At 40.5% G+C, this 14,781-nt stretch overlaps 1 protein-coding gene across 1 annotated transcript in view; it reads right to left on the bottom strand.

Moving 5' to 3' along the window:
- Positions 1 to 14,781, bottom strand: part of LOC124619556 (putative helicase MOV-10) — a 343,693-nt gene that overhangs the window by 19,272 nt on the left and 309,640 nt on the right. The window contains exons 17-18 of the mRNA XM_047146034.1: positions 5,684 to 5,814; positions 5,000 to 5,120 (exon numbers count right to left, since the gene is read on the bottom strand). Of these exons, the coding sequence (XP_047001990.1) occupies positions 5,000 to 5,120; positions 5,684 to 5,814 (252 nt within the window). The remainder of the gene's footprint in view (positions 1 to 4,999; positions 5,121 to 5,683; positions 5,815 to 14,781) is intronic.

Raw genomic sequence — 14,781 nt, 5'->3', positions numbered from 1 at the left:
AAAAGATCCAAAAGAAAGCTATGTGTTTTGTCATGGGATCAATTAGTAAGTGCAACAGCAATACAGAAATGCTCAACTAAAAACTAGCAGGAATAGCAACAAGAAAGGTGTTTTGTTGTTAACTGTTGGAATTCCAAGGGTGTGCATTTGAAGAAGACATCCATTATATTACTGCCTCCTTCACACGCCTTGTCAAATGAAATTAGCCCACATACAAAGGTTCAGAGATAGTTGTTCTTCCCATGCACCATTCACAAGTGTAATATGAAAAATTACGTGTATAGTGATAGTTGAGCAGACGTACCCTCCACGCACACACCTCAATGTGGCTTGTGGAGTGTAGATGAATGAAAAGGTATACTGCAGAAAATGACCACATATTTGTCTGTGTAAGACCAATCAATATAATACTCAAGAATTAGCAGACTAAAACATATCTGTCTGTGACATAATAGCTACAAGAATCTCAAGATTTAATATCTACTTAATCATACCCTTAATATTTGAAAGAGAAAAATACATTTTTAGATGATATGTAGTAAAAGCTAGATATTCCAAACACACCAATTCTCATTGTGTCCACAGTCAATCGATCGACCAATTGGTCGGTCGACCAACCAATCGATCAGTCTACCAACCAACCAACCAACCAACCAACCACTCACTCACTCACTGTCTGTCTGTCAAGAGATCAAGAAACTATATTTTCAAAGATATGCTATAAAAAAAAAAAAACAGCTTTCCATAAGTTAATGTCATCTTCTCAGGCACTTTAAGGTTGTAAATTACAAATAGAAATTTTGAGATCTATGGCTACTGACCTGGGGCAGTCAGCAGATAAATCTCACATATAGATCACCTGGCCATCAGATTTTTGCAATTTTTATATCTGTTAGTAGTTCTATGCAAAATTTCTGAGGAACTTTAGTGAATTAAAGTCAAGGCTACTAATTGGATAATAAATGGATCACTAATTCATATCTCATTGTGCTGTTACTTTTTTGTTGTTGAATTCGAATACCCACATCATTTAAACACAAAATTCTTGAAATATATACTAGTTCACACATCTCTAATCATCATCATTTATGAAAGATGCACATCATCTTGTTTCTAGTTACACGTAACCATGTTACAAATACATTATGAAAAGGATAGATTGCTACTCACTGTGAAGATGACACGTTCAGTTGCAGACAGGCACAATGAAGGGACAGAGGCAGATTGAGCTTTTGGCCAAAGTCAAGGCAGGCAGAAGCGGGCGTGCGCGCACACACACACAGGCGCGCGCGCGCGCGTGCGCACACACACACACACACAGGCGCGCGCGCACACACACACACACAGGCGCGCGCGCACACACACACACACACACACACACACACACACACACACACACAGTTTGTAAATCAGCCATTGAAATCAATGAAATCAAGCATGTTATTTTCAGCTGCATGAAGTGCCACAGGGTGGAAGTGGACCACGGGTTCATTTAGAAATGTCCTGCCCACTACCCTTCCCACCCCTGCCGTCCACCGAACCTACACAATATACTCATCCATCCTTACACAACGTCTACTTCCAATCTCTTACCTCATGGCTCACACACCTGTAGTAGAACTATGATGCAAGAAATGTTCCATACATCCTCCCACCACCACCTACCCCATCAAAGGCAGGGCTACATTGGAACCAGTCATGTACTGTACAAGCTAACCTCCAACCACTGCGCTGCATTCTATGTAGTCATGATAACCAACAAGCTGTCTGTCCGCGTGAATGGCCACCGACAAACTGTGGCCAAGAAACAAGTGGACCACCCTGTTGCCAAACATGATATCCTTCATCTCAATCACTGCTTCAAAGCCTGTGCCATATGGATGCTTCCCACTGACACCAGCTTTTAAGAATTGTGCAGGTGGGAACTTTCCCTGCAACACATCCTACCTTCGTGTAACCCTCCTGGCCTCAACCTTTGTTAGTCACTGTCCTCACCCATCCAGCTCCTTCCCTTTTTGCATTCCACCACCACACCCAGTATTTTTCTTTTTATTTCTCTCCTTTTGCGCTACCTCCTCTCCCCCCTCCCCACAACTCCCTTGCCCTCCATCTAACCTGCAGGCTTCACTGTCTGCCACCCCAAACCATACTATTCCTCCCCCTCCCTGCCCCGACCTCCACCTAACCCCCACCCTGTCGCCGCTCCCATCCTGCACTGCTGTTCGCAGTGTGGTTTTAGTAGCCTGAGACTGCAGGTGTGCGTGTGCGCGTGCGGGTGCGGGTAGGTGGGAGGGTGGGTGGGTGCATCTATTGCTGACAAAGGCCAATGGCCGAAAGCTTTATTTGTGAAAGTGTTTTTGTTGTGCCTATCTGTGATTCAGCATCTCTGTTATATGGTGAGTAGCAACTTTCCTTTTCATAATATTGTTATATTTTTCATAATGTTGTTGATATTTCAACATGGACTTTCAATTGTGCTTTGCAAATAAAAATCCTTAGTTACCGAAGAATTATACAAGACCATTAATATCAATTGTTTTTAAATTAACAATATTTCATAAAATATCAATACTTAGGAACTTATATTTCCAATATAAACTGGAGTTTTGCATGCAGTATGTAATTAGAAATAAGAAGAAATGCATTCTTCATAAAAATTATTAGATGTGTGTTAATTAGCATATATTTGATGCATTTTATATTTGAATGATGTAGGTATTTGAACTGAAAGAAAAAAAAATGAAAAAAGATAACAGCATGACTCGAAACAGTAATCCAATGATTACCCGATTACAATCCTCCAATGTTTTCAATTGAACAATGCATCCGGTGATGAAGCATAGCCTTAATTTTAGTAAATTATCCTCAGAAATATAAAAATGCAGTAAATGAAGCAGGCAAAAAGGAATACAAACGTCTCAAAAATGAGATCAACAGGAAGTGCAAAATGGCTAAGCAGGGATGGCTAGAGGACAAATGCATGGATGTAGAGAGGCTTATCTCACTAAGGGTAAGATAGATACTGCCTACAGGAAAATTAGAGAGACCTTTGGAGAAAAGAGAACCACTTGTATGAATATCAAGAGCTCAGATGGAAACCCAGTTCTAAGCAAAGAAGGGAAAGCAGAAAGGTGGAAGGAGTATATAGAGGGCCTATACAAGGGCAATGTACTCAAGGACAATATTATGGAAATGGAAAGAGGATGTAGATGAAGATGAAATGGGAGATACGATACTGCGTGAAGAGTTTGACAGAGCACTGTATGACCCGAGTCGAAACAAGGCCCCGGGAGTAGACAACATTCCATTAGAACTACTGACGGCCTTGGGAGAGCCAGTCCTGACAAAACTCTACCATCTGGTGAGCAAGATGTATGAGACAGGCGAAATACCCTCAGACTTCAAAAGGAATATAATAATTCCAATCCCAATCAAATTCTGAAAGTGGCAGGGGTAAAATACAGGGAGCAAAAGGCTATTTACAATTTGTACAGAAACCAGATGGCAGTTATAAGAGTCGAGGGGCATGAAAGGGAAGCAGTGGTTTGAAGGAGGTGAGACAGGTTTGTAGCCTATCCCCGGTGTTATTCAGTTTGTATGTTGAGCAAGCAGTGAAGGAAACAAAAGAAAAATTCGGAGTAGGTATTAAAATCCATGGAGAAGAAATAAAAACTTTGAGGTTCGCCGATGACATTGTAATTGTGTCAGAGACAGCAAAGGACTTGGAAGAGCAGTTGAACGGAATGGACAGTGTCATGAAAGGAGGGTATAAGATGAACATCAACAAAAGCAAAACCAGGATAATGGAATGTAGTCGAATTAAGTCGGGTGATGCTGAGGGAATTAGATTAGGAAATGAGACACAAAGTAGTAAAGGAGTTTTGTTATTTGGGGAGCAAAATAACTGATGATGGTCGAAGTAGAGAGGATATCAAATGTAGACTGGCAATGGCAAGGAAAGCATTTCTGAAGAAGAGAAATTTGTTAACATCTAGTATAGATTTAAATGTCAGGAAGTCGCATCTGAAAGTATTTGTATGGAGCATAGCTATGTATGGAAGTGAAACATGGACGATAACTAGTTTGGACAAGAAGAGAATAGAAGCTTTCGAAATGTGGTGCTACAGAAGAATGCTGAAGATTAGATGGGTAGATCACATAACTAATGAGGAGGTATTAAATAGGATTGGGGAGAAGAGAAGTTTGTGGTTTGTGGCACAACTTGACTAGAAGAAGGGATCAGTTGGTAGGACATGTTCTGAGGCATCAAGATCACCAATTTAGTATTGGAGGGCAGTATGGAGGGTAAAAATCGTAGACGGAGACCAAGAGATGAATACACTAAACAGATTCAGAAGGAAGTAGGTTGCAGTAGGTACTGGGAGATGAAGAAGCTTGCACAGGACAGAGTAGCATGGAGAGCTGTATCAAACCAGTCTCAAGACTGAAGACCACAACAACAACAACATCCTCAGAAAACTGCAAGGTTGGTTTTCTCAAGAAATTTTGAGAGTTGCATTGAACTGCTTTGGCATATTGATATTTTAGCTCTGAACTTCACACACTATAAAATATAAAAAATTACAAAAATCTGATTGCCATGTGGTCACCTTGTCTTATGATACTTACACTTGGTGTCTGTATGTGTGGATGGATATGTGCGTGTGTGCGAGTGTATACCTGTCCTTTTTTCCCCCTAAGGTAAGTCTTTCCGCTCCCGGGATTGGAATGACTCCTTACCCTCTCCTTTAAAACCCACTTCCTTTCGTCTTCCCCTCTCCTTCCCTCTTTCCTGATGAGGCAACAGTTTGTTGCGAAAGCTTGAATTTTGTGTGTATGTTTGTGTTTGTTTGTGTGTCTGTCGACCTGCCAGCACTTTCATTTGGTAAGTCACATCATCTTTGTTTTTAGATATATATTTCCTACGTGGAATGTTTCCCTCTATTATAACGATACTTACACTTCTCTACACATTAACGTGTAATTATGCTTAATTTACCTGTCTGATGTAAGGGGCTATAATTCCAATGTCAGTCTGCTTCAGTTTAACATTTGCTTTTGGCCCTGTCAATCTGTCAACATACTTTAGTACTTGGGTAACTTCATATCGATTGAAATGACTGAAACAGAAGACAATGAATATTGTTCCTTAAATTGTCGAGGAAAACAGTTGACTCTAAAACAGTAAATTAAGGAGTTCAAAAGATACTTATCAAAATGTTCAAAACAGTGTAGAGTCTCGGTGAGACAACTTTAATTTTAATGAAAGCAAGAAATACAATGTGACACAAAAAACAAGTAAATACAAGCAGGAACTGGATATCCGGCATGAGAAAAGAATATGCAGTTGGAGCAATGATTTTAGGAATCATGTGGGCACCAATGAATTAGATAGTTTCAATGTGAAACACAGACTCCAGAAACTTGTTTATTGATCCACAATACACTCCTTAAACAGTACAGCAACAGGAAGAACCTTTAGATATGTTAATGAAGCTAAGAAAAGGAGAGAAGGTAAGAGGCAGAAACGGTGGGTAGAACAGTGACAGGAGGGTTGGAGAAGAGCAGCTGTAGAGGGATGGGAGTGAAGTGGAAGGAAGTGGAGGGGAGAGAAGTGGAAAACTTTATGAGTCAATATATCATATTATTGTTAAAAATGTAATGTAATCAACTAGTCAATTACCTGGGAGACTGTCCTTCTCGTTGTTCATGTCCAATGACTCCATGAAATACCACAGCACGACCTCCGCTTTCACTACCATTTAAAGCGAAAGATAACACTGGGTCATTACGAACACTGTCTGGACACCTTTCCTACAACCAAAAATAAATGACATAGTATACATAGAACAGCGAGCTCTGAGTGGAAATAGATTGAGGAGAGACACTGAGGTAAGGAAAAGAATTTCTTTGTATGATAATGAAAAATACTGTGGAACAAGTGAAGGTAACCATTCATGCTACATTGATAATGTTTGTGGTATTACTCAGCAAGATAAACTGGTTACACATAATGCCTACTACCTTGGTCACATCCCAACTGAAAATTGGGTGCATTTTTACCTTGTAGTGTGTGCACCGAAAGCATTCATAAAAATTAATAATGGAAAATACTGCGGAAAGTCATGTAATTTTGCTTTTGATGTTATTGATTTTTCTGACAATGAGAACAAGAAAAGTGTGGTAATGGCAACAAAGAAGGTAGCAGAAGATGCAGGGAATTGTTGATAAGTGAGACTTAAGTAAATTCATTGTGTGCAAAAAGGAGGGACATGATGCTGAGTGGGGCAGGTTTCAGGCATCAGACCCAAAGCAGAATTAGTAAAATGAACACAATAAATATTTAACTGATGATGTAGTTAAACATATTCTAGGGAGGGGGGAACCCTCCAGGCTGAAATATCAACAACAATATAAGAAAAAGACAGCTTTCTCCTTACTGTAAAGATGACACAGTAAGTTACAGACAGGTACAACAAAAAGACACTTACACATTAGCTTTTGGCCACAGCCTTTGTCAGAAAAGGAAACACCCACATATTTATTCACAAAAGCAAGCACACCTCGCACAAGCAAGCACGACTGCCGTCTCCCTCAGCTTAGTCTGGTCCAAGCCACCAGAGTTGGTGATCATTGTGTGTGAGGTATGCTCACTTGCGTGAATAATTCTCTCTCTCTCTCTCTCTCTCTCTCTCTCTCTCTCTGTGTGTGTGTGTGTGTGTGTGTGTGTGTGTGTGTGTGTGTGTGTGTGTGTGCGCGCGCGCGCACGCACGCCCCCCTTTTCTGACAAAGGCTGTAGGGGGGGGGGGGGGGGGGAACAGCGGGAGTTTTCTTGTTTGGGAAAGCAAATAAAGGTGTCATTAATGAATATTTCCATAGTCAGTTCCAAGCATTCATTCACTGCGGGACACAAAGATATTGAGCACTTTTGATTGGAATTTAAAGGTATTGTCCACCATGTGCTAGATAAGTATGTGCCTAGCAAAAATACAGGGGAGGGAAAGGATCTGCCTTGGTACAACAAACATATTAGGAAGTTGCTGAGAAAGCAGAGAATTTTGCACAGTCGTTTTTAACGTAGTCACTGCCCCACTGACAAACAGAAATTATGCGAAGTGAAAGCAGCTGTCATAAGGACAATGAGAGATTCTTTTAACAAATTTGAAAGCAATATTTTATCTGCGGATTCTAAAAATAACCAAAACAATTTTGGTCATACGTAAAATCTATGAACGCTACAAATAATTCAATACCTTCTCTTGCAGACAGTATGGGTAATGTAACTGATGATGATAAACAGAAGGCCGAAATTCTAAACCTAGCTTTCTAAAACTCTTTTATTGTAGACGACTGCAGCACCATTACCCCTTTCAATTATTGAACAAACGCAAGGATGGCTGACATAGTGTTTAGTGTATCTGGGACTGTAAAACAGTTAAGATCCTTAGACGCCAGAAAGGTATCTGGCCCAGACGGTATCCCCATAAGATTTTATGTTGACAATGCTACAAATATAGCACCATTCTTATCCATCATTTATCAAAGATCATTGAAACAGCAGAAAGTTCCATGGAACTGGAAGAACGCCCAGGTCATTGCAAACTATAAAAAGAGTAGAAAATTGGATGCACACAATTACCAGCCAATTTCACTGACATCGATTTGTTGTAGAATCATGGAACACATTTTGTGTTCAGACATATTGACCTTTCTAAACTCTGAGAAGCTCATCTGCAGAAACCAGCACAGTTTTAGGAAACAGCAGTCATGCGAGACACATCTGGCCCTCTTTGTGCATGATATACAACAGGCTCTAGATACCGGCTCCCAGGTTGATGCTATATTTCTCGACTTCTGAAAGGCGTTCGACTCAGTTTCGCACTGTCACTTTCTCCAAGAAGTGCGTGGTTACCGTCTATCCAATGACATGTGTGGTTGGATAGAAAGTTTTCTAACAGACAGGGAGCAGTATGTCATCCTGAATGGGGTGACTTCAACAGAAACAAGCGTTACTTCAGGTGTGCCCCAGGGCAGCATAATAGGTCCACTGCTTTTTATGATTCACATAAATGATCTGGTTGATGGTATTGACAGTGGCATTAGGCTGTTTACCGATGATGCTGTAGTCTACAGGAAAGTAGTATCACATGAAACTTGCGAACAAATCAATGAGGCTTTGCAGAAAATAAATGTGTGGTGTAATGACTGGCAGTTATTTCTCAATATTACCAAGTGTAACCTATTGCGTATAACAAGGCGAAAATCCCCATTAATGTACGAGTACAAAATAAATGCCCAGACCTTGGAAGCGGTAACATCCATCAAGTATCTGGGTGTGACTATTCGAAATTATCTCAAATGGAATGATCAGATTACAAAAATAACAGGTAAGGCAAACTCTAGATTATGGTTTATTGGTAGAATCCTGAAGTGATGCAGTCCTTCAATGAAGGAAACAGCGTACAATACATTAGTTCATCCAGTCTTAGAATATTGTTCGTCTGTATGGGACCCTTACCAGTTGGGTCTGATTCAAGAGATTGAGACGGTCCAAAGAGCAGCAAGATTCGTGACTGGTACATTTAGCCATCGCGAAAGCATTACAAATCTCATAGAAAGTTTGACGTGGGACACACTTGCAGACAGACGGCACACTAAATGGAAGGGGCTGCTCACTAAATTCCAAAATTCGATCATCACCGAGGATGTAGAGCATATATTATTACCACCAACTTTCAAATCGGACAATGATCACCATTCATAGGTAAGAGAAATTAGAGCTCATACTGAGGCATTCAGACAGTTGTTTTACCCTCATGCGATCCGCAAGTGGAACAGAGGGGAGGAAAATATGACTTTGGCGCGAATAGTGCCCTCCACCACACACCGCTTGCTGGCTGCCGGAGTATATATGTAGATGTAGATGTATCTCCTGCCGCTGCCAAGCTCTACTTGGCGTGATAGCTGATGGGACTAACTAGGTTTGTTCGAATGAAGACACAGTGACCAATCACAACCATTTCCAAACTTTCTCTATTGCGTAAATGTAGTTTCGTGATTGTTGTGATCACCATGACACCTTTGTCGATCAATATTTAGTATGCTTCGGCGTATGGCCACTTGGAGCGCCAGTTGACACCGTCTTTCACTTTGAGTTTCTCAAATGTTTTTAGCGTAAACACAGTGCTGGTTACGTATTTTATTCATGCTGAGCAAAATGTGTTACGAGAATTTATTCTCATTGTCAAGTGCAGTATTTACATATGTATTTTTTTCACATAACTGATGAGGCAGAGTACCTGATAACCTCAAAAAGATGACTACAGTGCAAGAGACTCAGAATTACACACATTCCAACACCACACAAAATGCTTATGTACAGTCTTAGACATAAAAACTGATCGCCGGCTGGCCGCCACAGGGACTAAGTCCGAGTCGTTCACTTAAGGTGGCCAATGAAACTGACCACCCCTGACAACTCTAAGTCCGGCAAGCTGCACAATCTGGCAACACTGTAAGATGCGGAAGTGTTAGGAGGAAGTGTTGTCTACTTCCGAAATGTTCTCGGAGTGAGTTAGCCCGTGGTCTAGTGGTAATCGTCGTACATTCTAAACTTGTAGTCGGCTGTTCACTTCCAACTACATTTTTTTTTTACCACATTACTGTTGCGTTTAGTAAACTAATGGAAAATGCAATTAAAATATTCACTGTACTAATACAAATTAAATTCATCTTACTACAGAAACATCACGACGACAGTCTATCGTAATAAAGCATTAAATGTCTGTAAGACCTTTGAGCATATTTTAACACGAATTAGAAGAATATTACCGATTTTTGACTTTGAAAAGATCTGTATTTACTTCATTTCCTGTATCATTCGCAAGTATTATGGAAATGTAGCACTTCATAGATAAAATTATGTATTCACATCAACAAAAAATATGTCGGCAGAAAGCGAAAGTGGCATTATGAATTTGGCAGTACCGTAAGGTTTTCGCACTGACACTAAGGGTTACTGAAAGTAGCAAGACGAATTTTGCTTGAGCGTTGTCTTAAGATTCCCTTATTGAGTTTGTATCTGCCTGCTTGTAGCTGTGCTACAAAAGAATTAAAAATCTGGCTTTCAGCGAGTCTCGAAAGGCGAACAAAAGCAGCTTGCACCTGGTAGCCAAGCATATTACCTGGGAACTGTTTTTTTCCTAAAGTGGGAAGACATCCTTTTGTGGTTGAATTGTTGGCAAATGTCAGTCAGACGTGTGTCGTTGGTCTAAGCGTCTCGGTGTGTTGAATTTGTACCAATGATTTTTCTACAGGTTTTTTCTGTCCCAAATAGAGAGTTGAAGTCTCTCATTAGTATTTTTACGTCATCTTGGTGAATTTTGCTCATACTATTTTCGAGTGTGTTCCAGAATTTTTCGACATTTTCAGTGTTTTTCTTATTTTCGATATTGGTGGGGGCATGTGCATTGGTAAGTGTATATTTTTTACTGGGGCTCTGAATGAGCATAGTCATAAGTCGATTATTGATGGGCCGGCTGTGGTGGCCGAACGGTTCTAGGCGCTTCAGTCCGGAACCGCGGGACTGCTACGGCCGCAGTTTCGAATCCTGCCTCGGGCATAGATGTGTGTGATGTCCTTAGCTTAGTTAGGTTTAAGTAGTTCTAAGTTCTAGGGGACTGATGACCTCCGCTGTTAAGTCCCATAGTGCTCAGAGCCATTTGAACCTTTTGATTATTGATGGGTGTGATTTCTTTGACAGAGTTGATGATAGATCTGTGTTCGAGAAATGCAATGCCGAAGATTGGTATGCCTTTCGCTACCTTTTGTTGTATTTCGATCTTGAAGATGCAATGGTTTCCGTAATGCAAGGTTTCATAGTCAATTAGTCATGGTTCTTGAAGAGCAAGGATCAGAATTATTTGTCAGTCGATTTCTTTTGTGAGATTATTTAGTTTTCGAGTTTGGATCAATGTATCGATGTTTAGTTTTCAAATTCATGTTTTCTGCTTGTAGGGAAATTTACCAGAGATCTTCGGTATTCTCTGCCATGCTAACCTGGACTCCCCAGAATCCGAAAATCCAACTGCCGCTTGTCGACAGCCGGGTTGTGTACCACCTGGGGTAAAGTTGACTTTACTTGCATAGTTCATGTTTGCTTGTGTTTCACTGGTTTGGCTTGGGTGGTACCAGGACCGGAAGCAAATATTTTCAGCCAAGCTCATTGAGGTAACAGACGGTGACCAGAGTAGCGGTGATTTTCACTCTGACTTGTCTGGATTTTGGGTTCAACGGATTGAGTAGCCGTTCGGGATTGTGTTAGTATTTGGTTCACCCCAAGTATATGATTTCCTCGTTACCACCCATATGGGGGAGGGTTTCCCCTATCCGCCACACGGGATTATTATTATTATTATTATTATTATTATTATTATTATTATTATTATTGTCATTATGTCATCAGCAAATCCGATATGGTGTGTCTTCCCATCACTGAAATAAATGTGTATTGTTCGATTCAGTATTTCCATCACATAAATATGGGTTATTATTACGTTACATTGCTGCTAGTAGACATATTTCTCACTTTTTCTTAGACAGTTGCTACCTGTTACTCCATCATAGGAATTTATGTGCGCAGCATTGTTGCAATACAATTATCCGATTTCTGTAATTTCATTTCAGGGTGGCCGAGCAGTTCTAGGTGCTACAGTCTGGAACCGCGCGACCACTATGGTCGCAGGTTCGAATCCTGCCTTGGGCACGGATGTATGTGATGTCTTTAGGTTAGTTAGGTGTAAGTAGTTCTAAGTTTTAGGGGACTGATGACCTCAGAAGTTAAGTCCCATAGTGCTCACAGCTATTCTTTTGTAATTTCATTTCGATACCAGATTGTTCTAATCGGATTCTGCCGGTCAGTCTTAATGTGGATATCCGACTACGACTCTAATCTTACGATAGACTGGGTAAACCACATTCTTAATCGGACTGTTGAATCTAGATATCTTATCTACGACAGGGCCTGAATTCTTAAACACTGTGGAAAATAGTAATCCAATGTGCTTATTACAAATACGTTATTTAAATATAAATATATGAACTAACGAGATAACAGTTTATTTACAGGAGCAGAGCCCCATCCATCATAGCAGAGCAGTGCGAGATTGGTTTCAGGGCCAAGAGAGGATAAAGCTGTTGCCGTTTGTTCCACGATCACCGAACATCAACCAGAGAGAGAAAACGTGGGCAGAGGTAACGAGGTCATTGCCATGTGGACCTACTAATGCAAGCGACCTTTGGACGAATATAGAAAACGTATGGTGGGAAGTAAACCATCGTGCTACACTGTCGATGACTTAATGAAATCAATTCCCCTATGCCTTCGAGAAATCTTACGTAATGATCGTGGGTGGGTTGGCTACTAAAAGTATACTCGTCCACAAAACCCATGTGGACAATTATCTGATAATCGGTCAAGCTTTGCTTTGTCGCAGCTCTTTAGCATACAAGTCCATTTACTTTCAGTCTCCTCCATACAATTCTTGCAAGGTAATTGAAAAATCTCATCTATTCGACGCCAACTGAGGAATTGACTGGTGCGTGTGTTGTTCAACACACATTAGTTGTCAACCTCACTGAAATCAATGACTGTTTGCGTGCGTGTGCGTGTGTGTTTTCAAGTTCACGCACAATCTGAATCAATATTATTAACATTAGAGAGACAACCAACAATAAAAATTGCATCAAATATGACTGTAAAGTATTTTAATGCGATGGGAAGTTACAAACTGAATTTTTACCCAACCCACGTCCTGCATATTATGTTAAGTAAGATGTATTAACTCCATAGTATTGTTAGCAGAGACAGTGCGCTCTTGTTGTCGAGGCTCGTGACAAGTGGAGTGATTAGCAACGCCCAATGCCGCCGCGATTTGTTTATATTAGCTGAGTGTGGACACTGCAGCAGACGCTTCGTCATAAACAGAAAGAAATCACCTTGGCTCTGACTGCAGTGAGCGGATATCACTGCCTGCGAGTTCTTATAGTAACCAACGTGAGACTCTACTCACAGGTGCCATGGAGCAATTGCAATTGGTATCATGTCATTAGTCACCAGAATATTAACCAGTGATGAAATGTCCACTCCATTTGAATCCCAAGAAATTAGAAACCTTCTCACAAAGGAATGTGAGGTGATATCAAAATTTATCCAACATACAAAAATTAACTGCAGGGCTTCCATGTATGCAGTAGTAGCACACAAGGAAATATTATGTCTTGGAAGCATATATTTCATTTCCTCTTCTCATATTAACGCCCTTGTTTTAGTATGAAGTGAGAAAATATACACGAAAAACTAAAGTTCCTGAAAAGCATATAAGTCATTTCCTCTTCTCATTTCATAACTTTTGTTTTAGTATGAAGTAAAAAAATAAACAGTTTAAGATGCTGAAGCATAATATGACACCAGATTCTTATCGTAGGCGCCATCGGAAATGCAAAAAGCAGGGAGCTGTCCATTCTTTTGTCCAACAGTCTGTTTCCTTTCATGCATTACTCCCGCTAGGAAATTCTTATTTAAGGACTTGGGGGCATCAAGTTCTTCAGCAGAACTAGCCTTATGTTATTGTACTAATTATGGTATGGAAAAAATGCAACAAAGACGAGTTCCTCTAGAACATTGAGGATATTTGCTCATGTCTGTATTCAGCAATGACTGCCAGCTGCCACAGCACTTCACAGAATCCTTGCGGCAGGCAACACAACCGTGCGTGAACTTCTGACTTCATTCATTAAGACGTCGGGAGATGGATGGAAACGTGAAATTAATGTCGCTTTCCGAGTCGTATCCAATCCAGAAAGAGGTGTTATTACGTAAGTTGAGCATTCTAGCAATTACACTTTTATATGGTTCTGAGCACTATTGGACTTAACATCTGAGGTCATCAGTCCCCTAGAACTAACCTAAGGCCATCACACACATCCATGCCCGAGGCAGGATTCGAAACTGCGACCGTAGCAGTCGCGCGGTTCCGGACTGAAGCACCTAGAACCGTTCGGCCACCACGGCCGGCCCATCAATAATCGACTTATGACTATGCTCATTCAGAGCCCCAGTAAAAAATATACACTTACCAATGCACATGCCCCCACCAACTTCGAAAATAAGAAAAACACTGAAAATGTCGAAAAATTCTGGAACACACTCGAAAATAGTATGAGCAAAATTCACCAAGATGACGTAAAAATACTAATGGGAGACTTCAACTCTCTATTTGGGACAGAAAAAACCTGTAGAAAAATCATTGGTACAAATTCAACACACCGAGACGCTTAGACCAACGACATACGTCTGACTGACATTTGCCAACAATTCAACCACAAAAGGATGTCTTCTCACTTTAAGAAAAAAACAGTTCCCAGGTAATATGCTTGGCTACCAGGTGCAAGCTGCTTTTGTTCGCCTTTCGAGACTCGCTGAAAGCCAGATTTTTAATTCTTTTGTAGCACAGCTACAAGCAGGCAGATACAAACTCAATAAGGGAATCTTAAGACAACGCTCAAGCAAAATTCGTCTTGCTACTTTCAGTAACCCTTAGTGTCAGTGCGAAAACCTTACGGTACTGCCAAATTCATAATGCCACTTTTGTTTTCTGCCGACATATTTTTTGTTGATGTGAATACATAATTTTATCTATGAAGTGCTACATTTCCATAATACTTGCGAATGATACAGGAAATGAAGTAAATACAGATCTTTTCAAAGTCAAAAATCGGTAA

Source organism: Schistocerca americana, chromosome 6 (genome assembly GCF_021461395.2).
Source record: "Schistocerca americana isolate TAMUIC-IGC-003095 chromosome 6, iqSchAmer2.1, whole genome shotgun sequence".
Taxonomy (NCBI): Eukaryota; Metazoa; Arthropoda; class Insecta; order Orthoptera; family Acrididae; genus Schistocerca; species Schistocerca americana.
The sequence above is the reverse complement of the archived record's forward strand: the minus strand, read 5'-3'. Positions and strand labels throughout refer to the sequence as shown.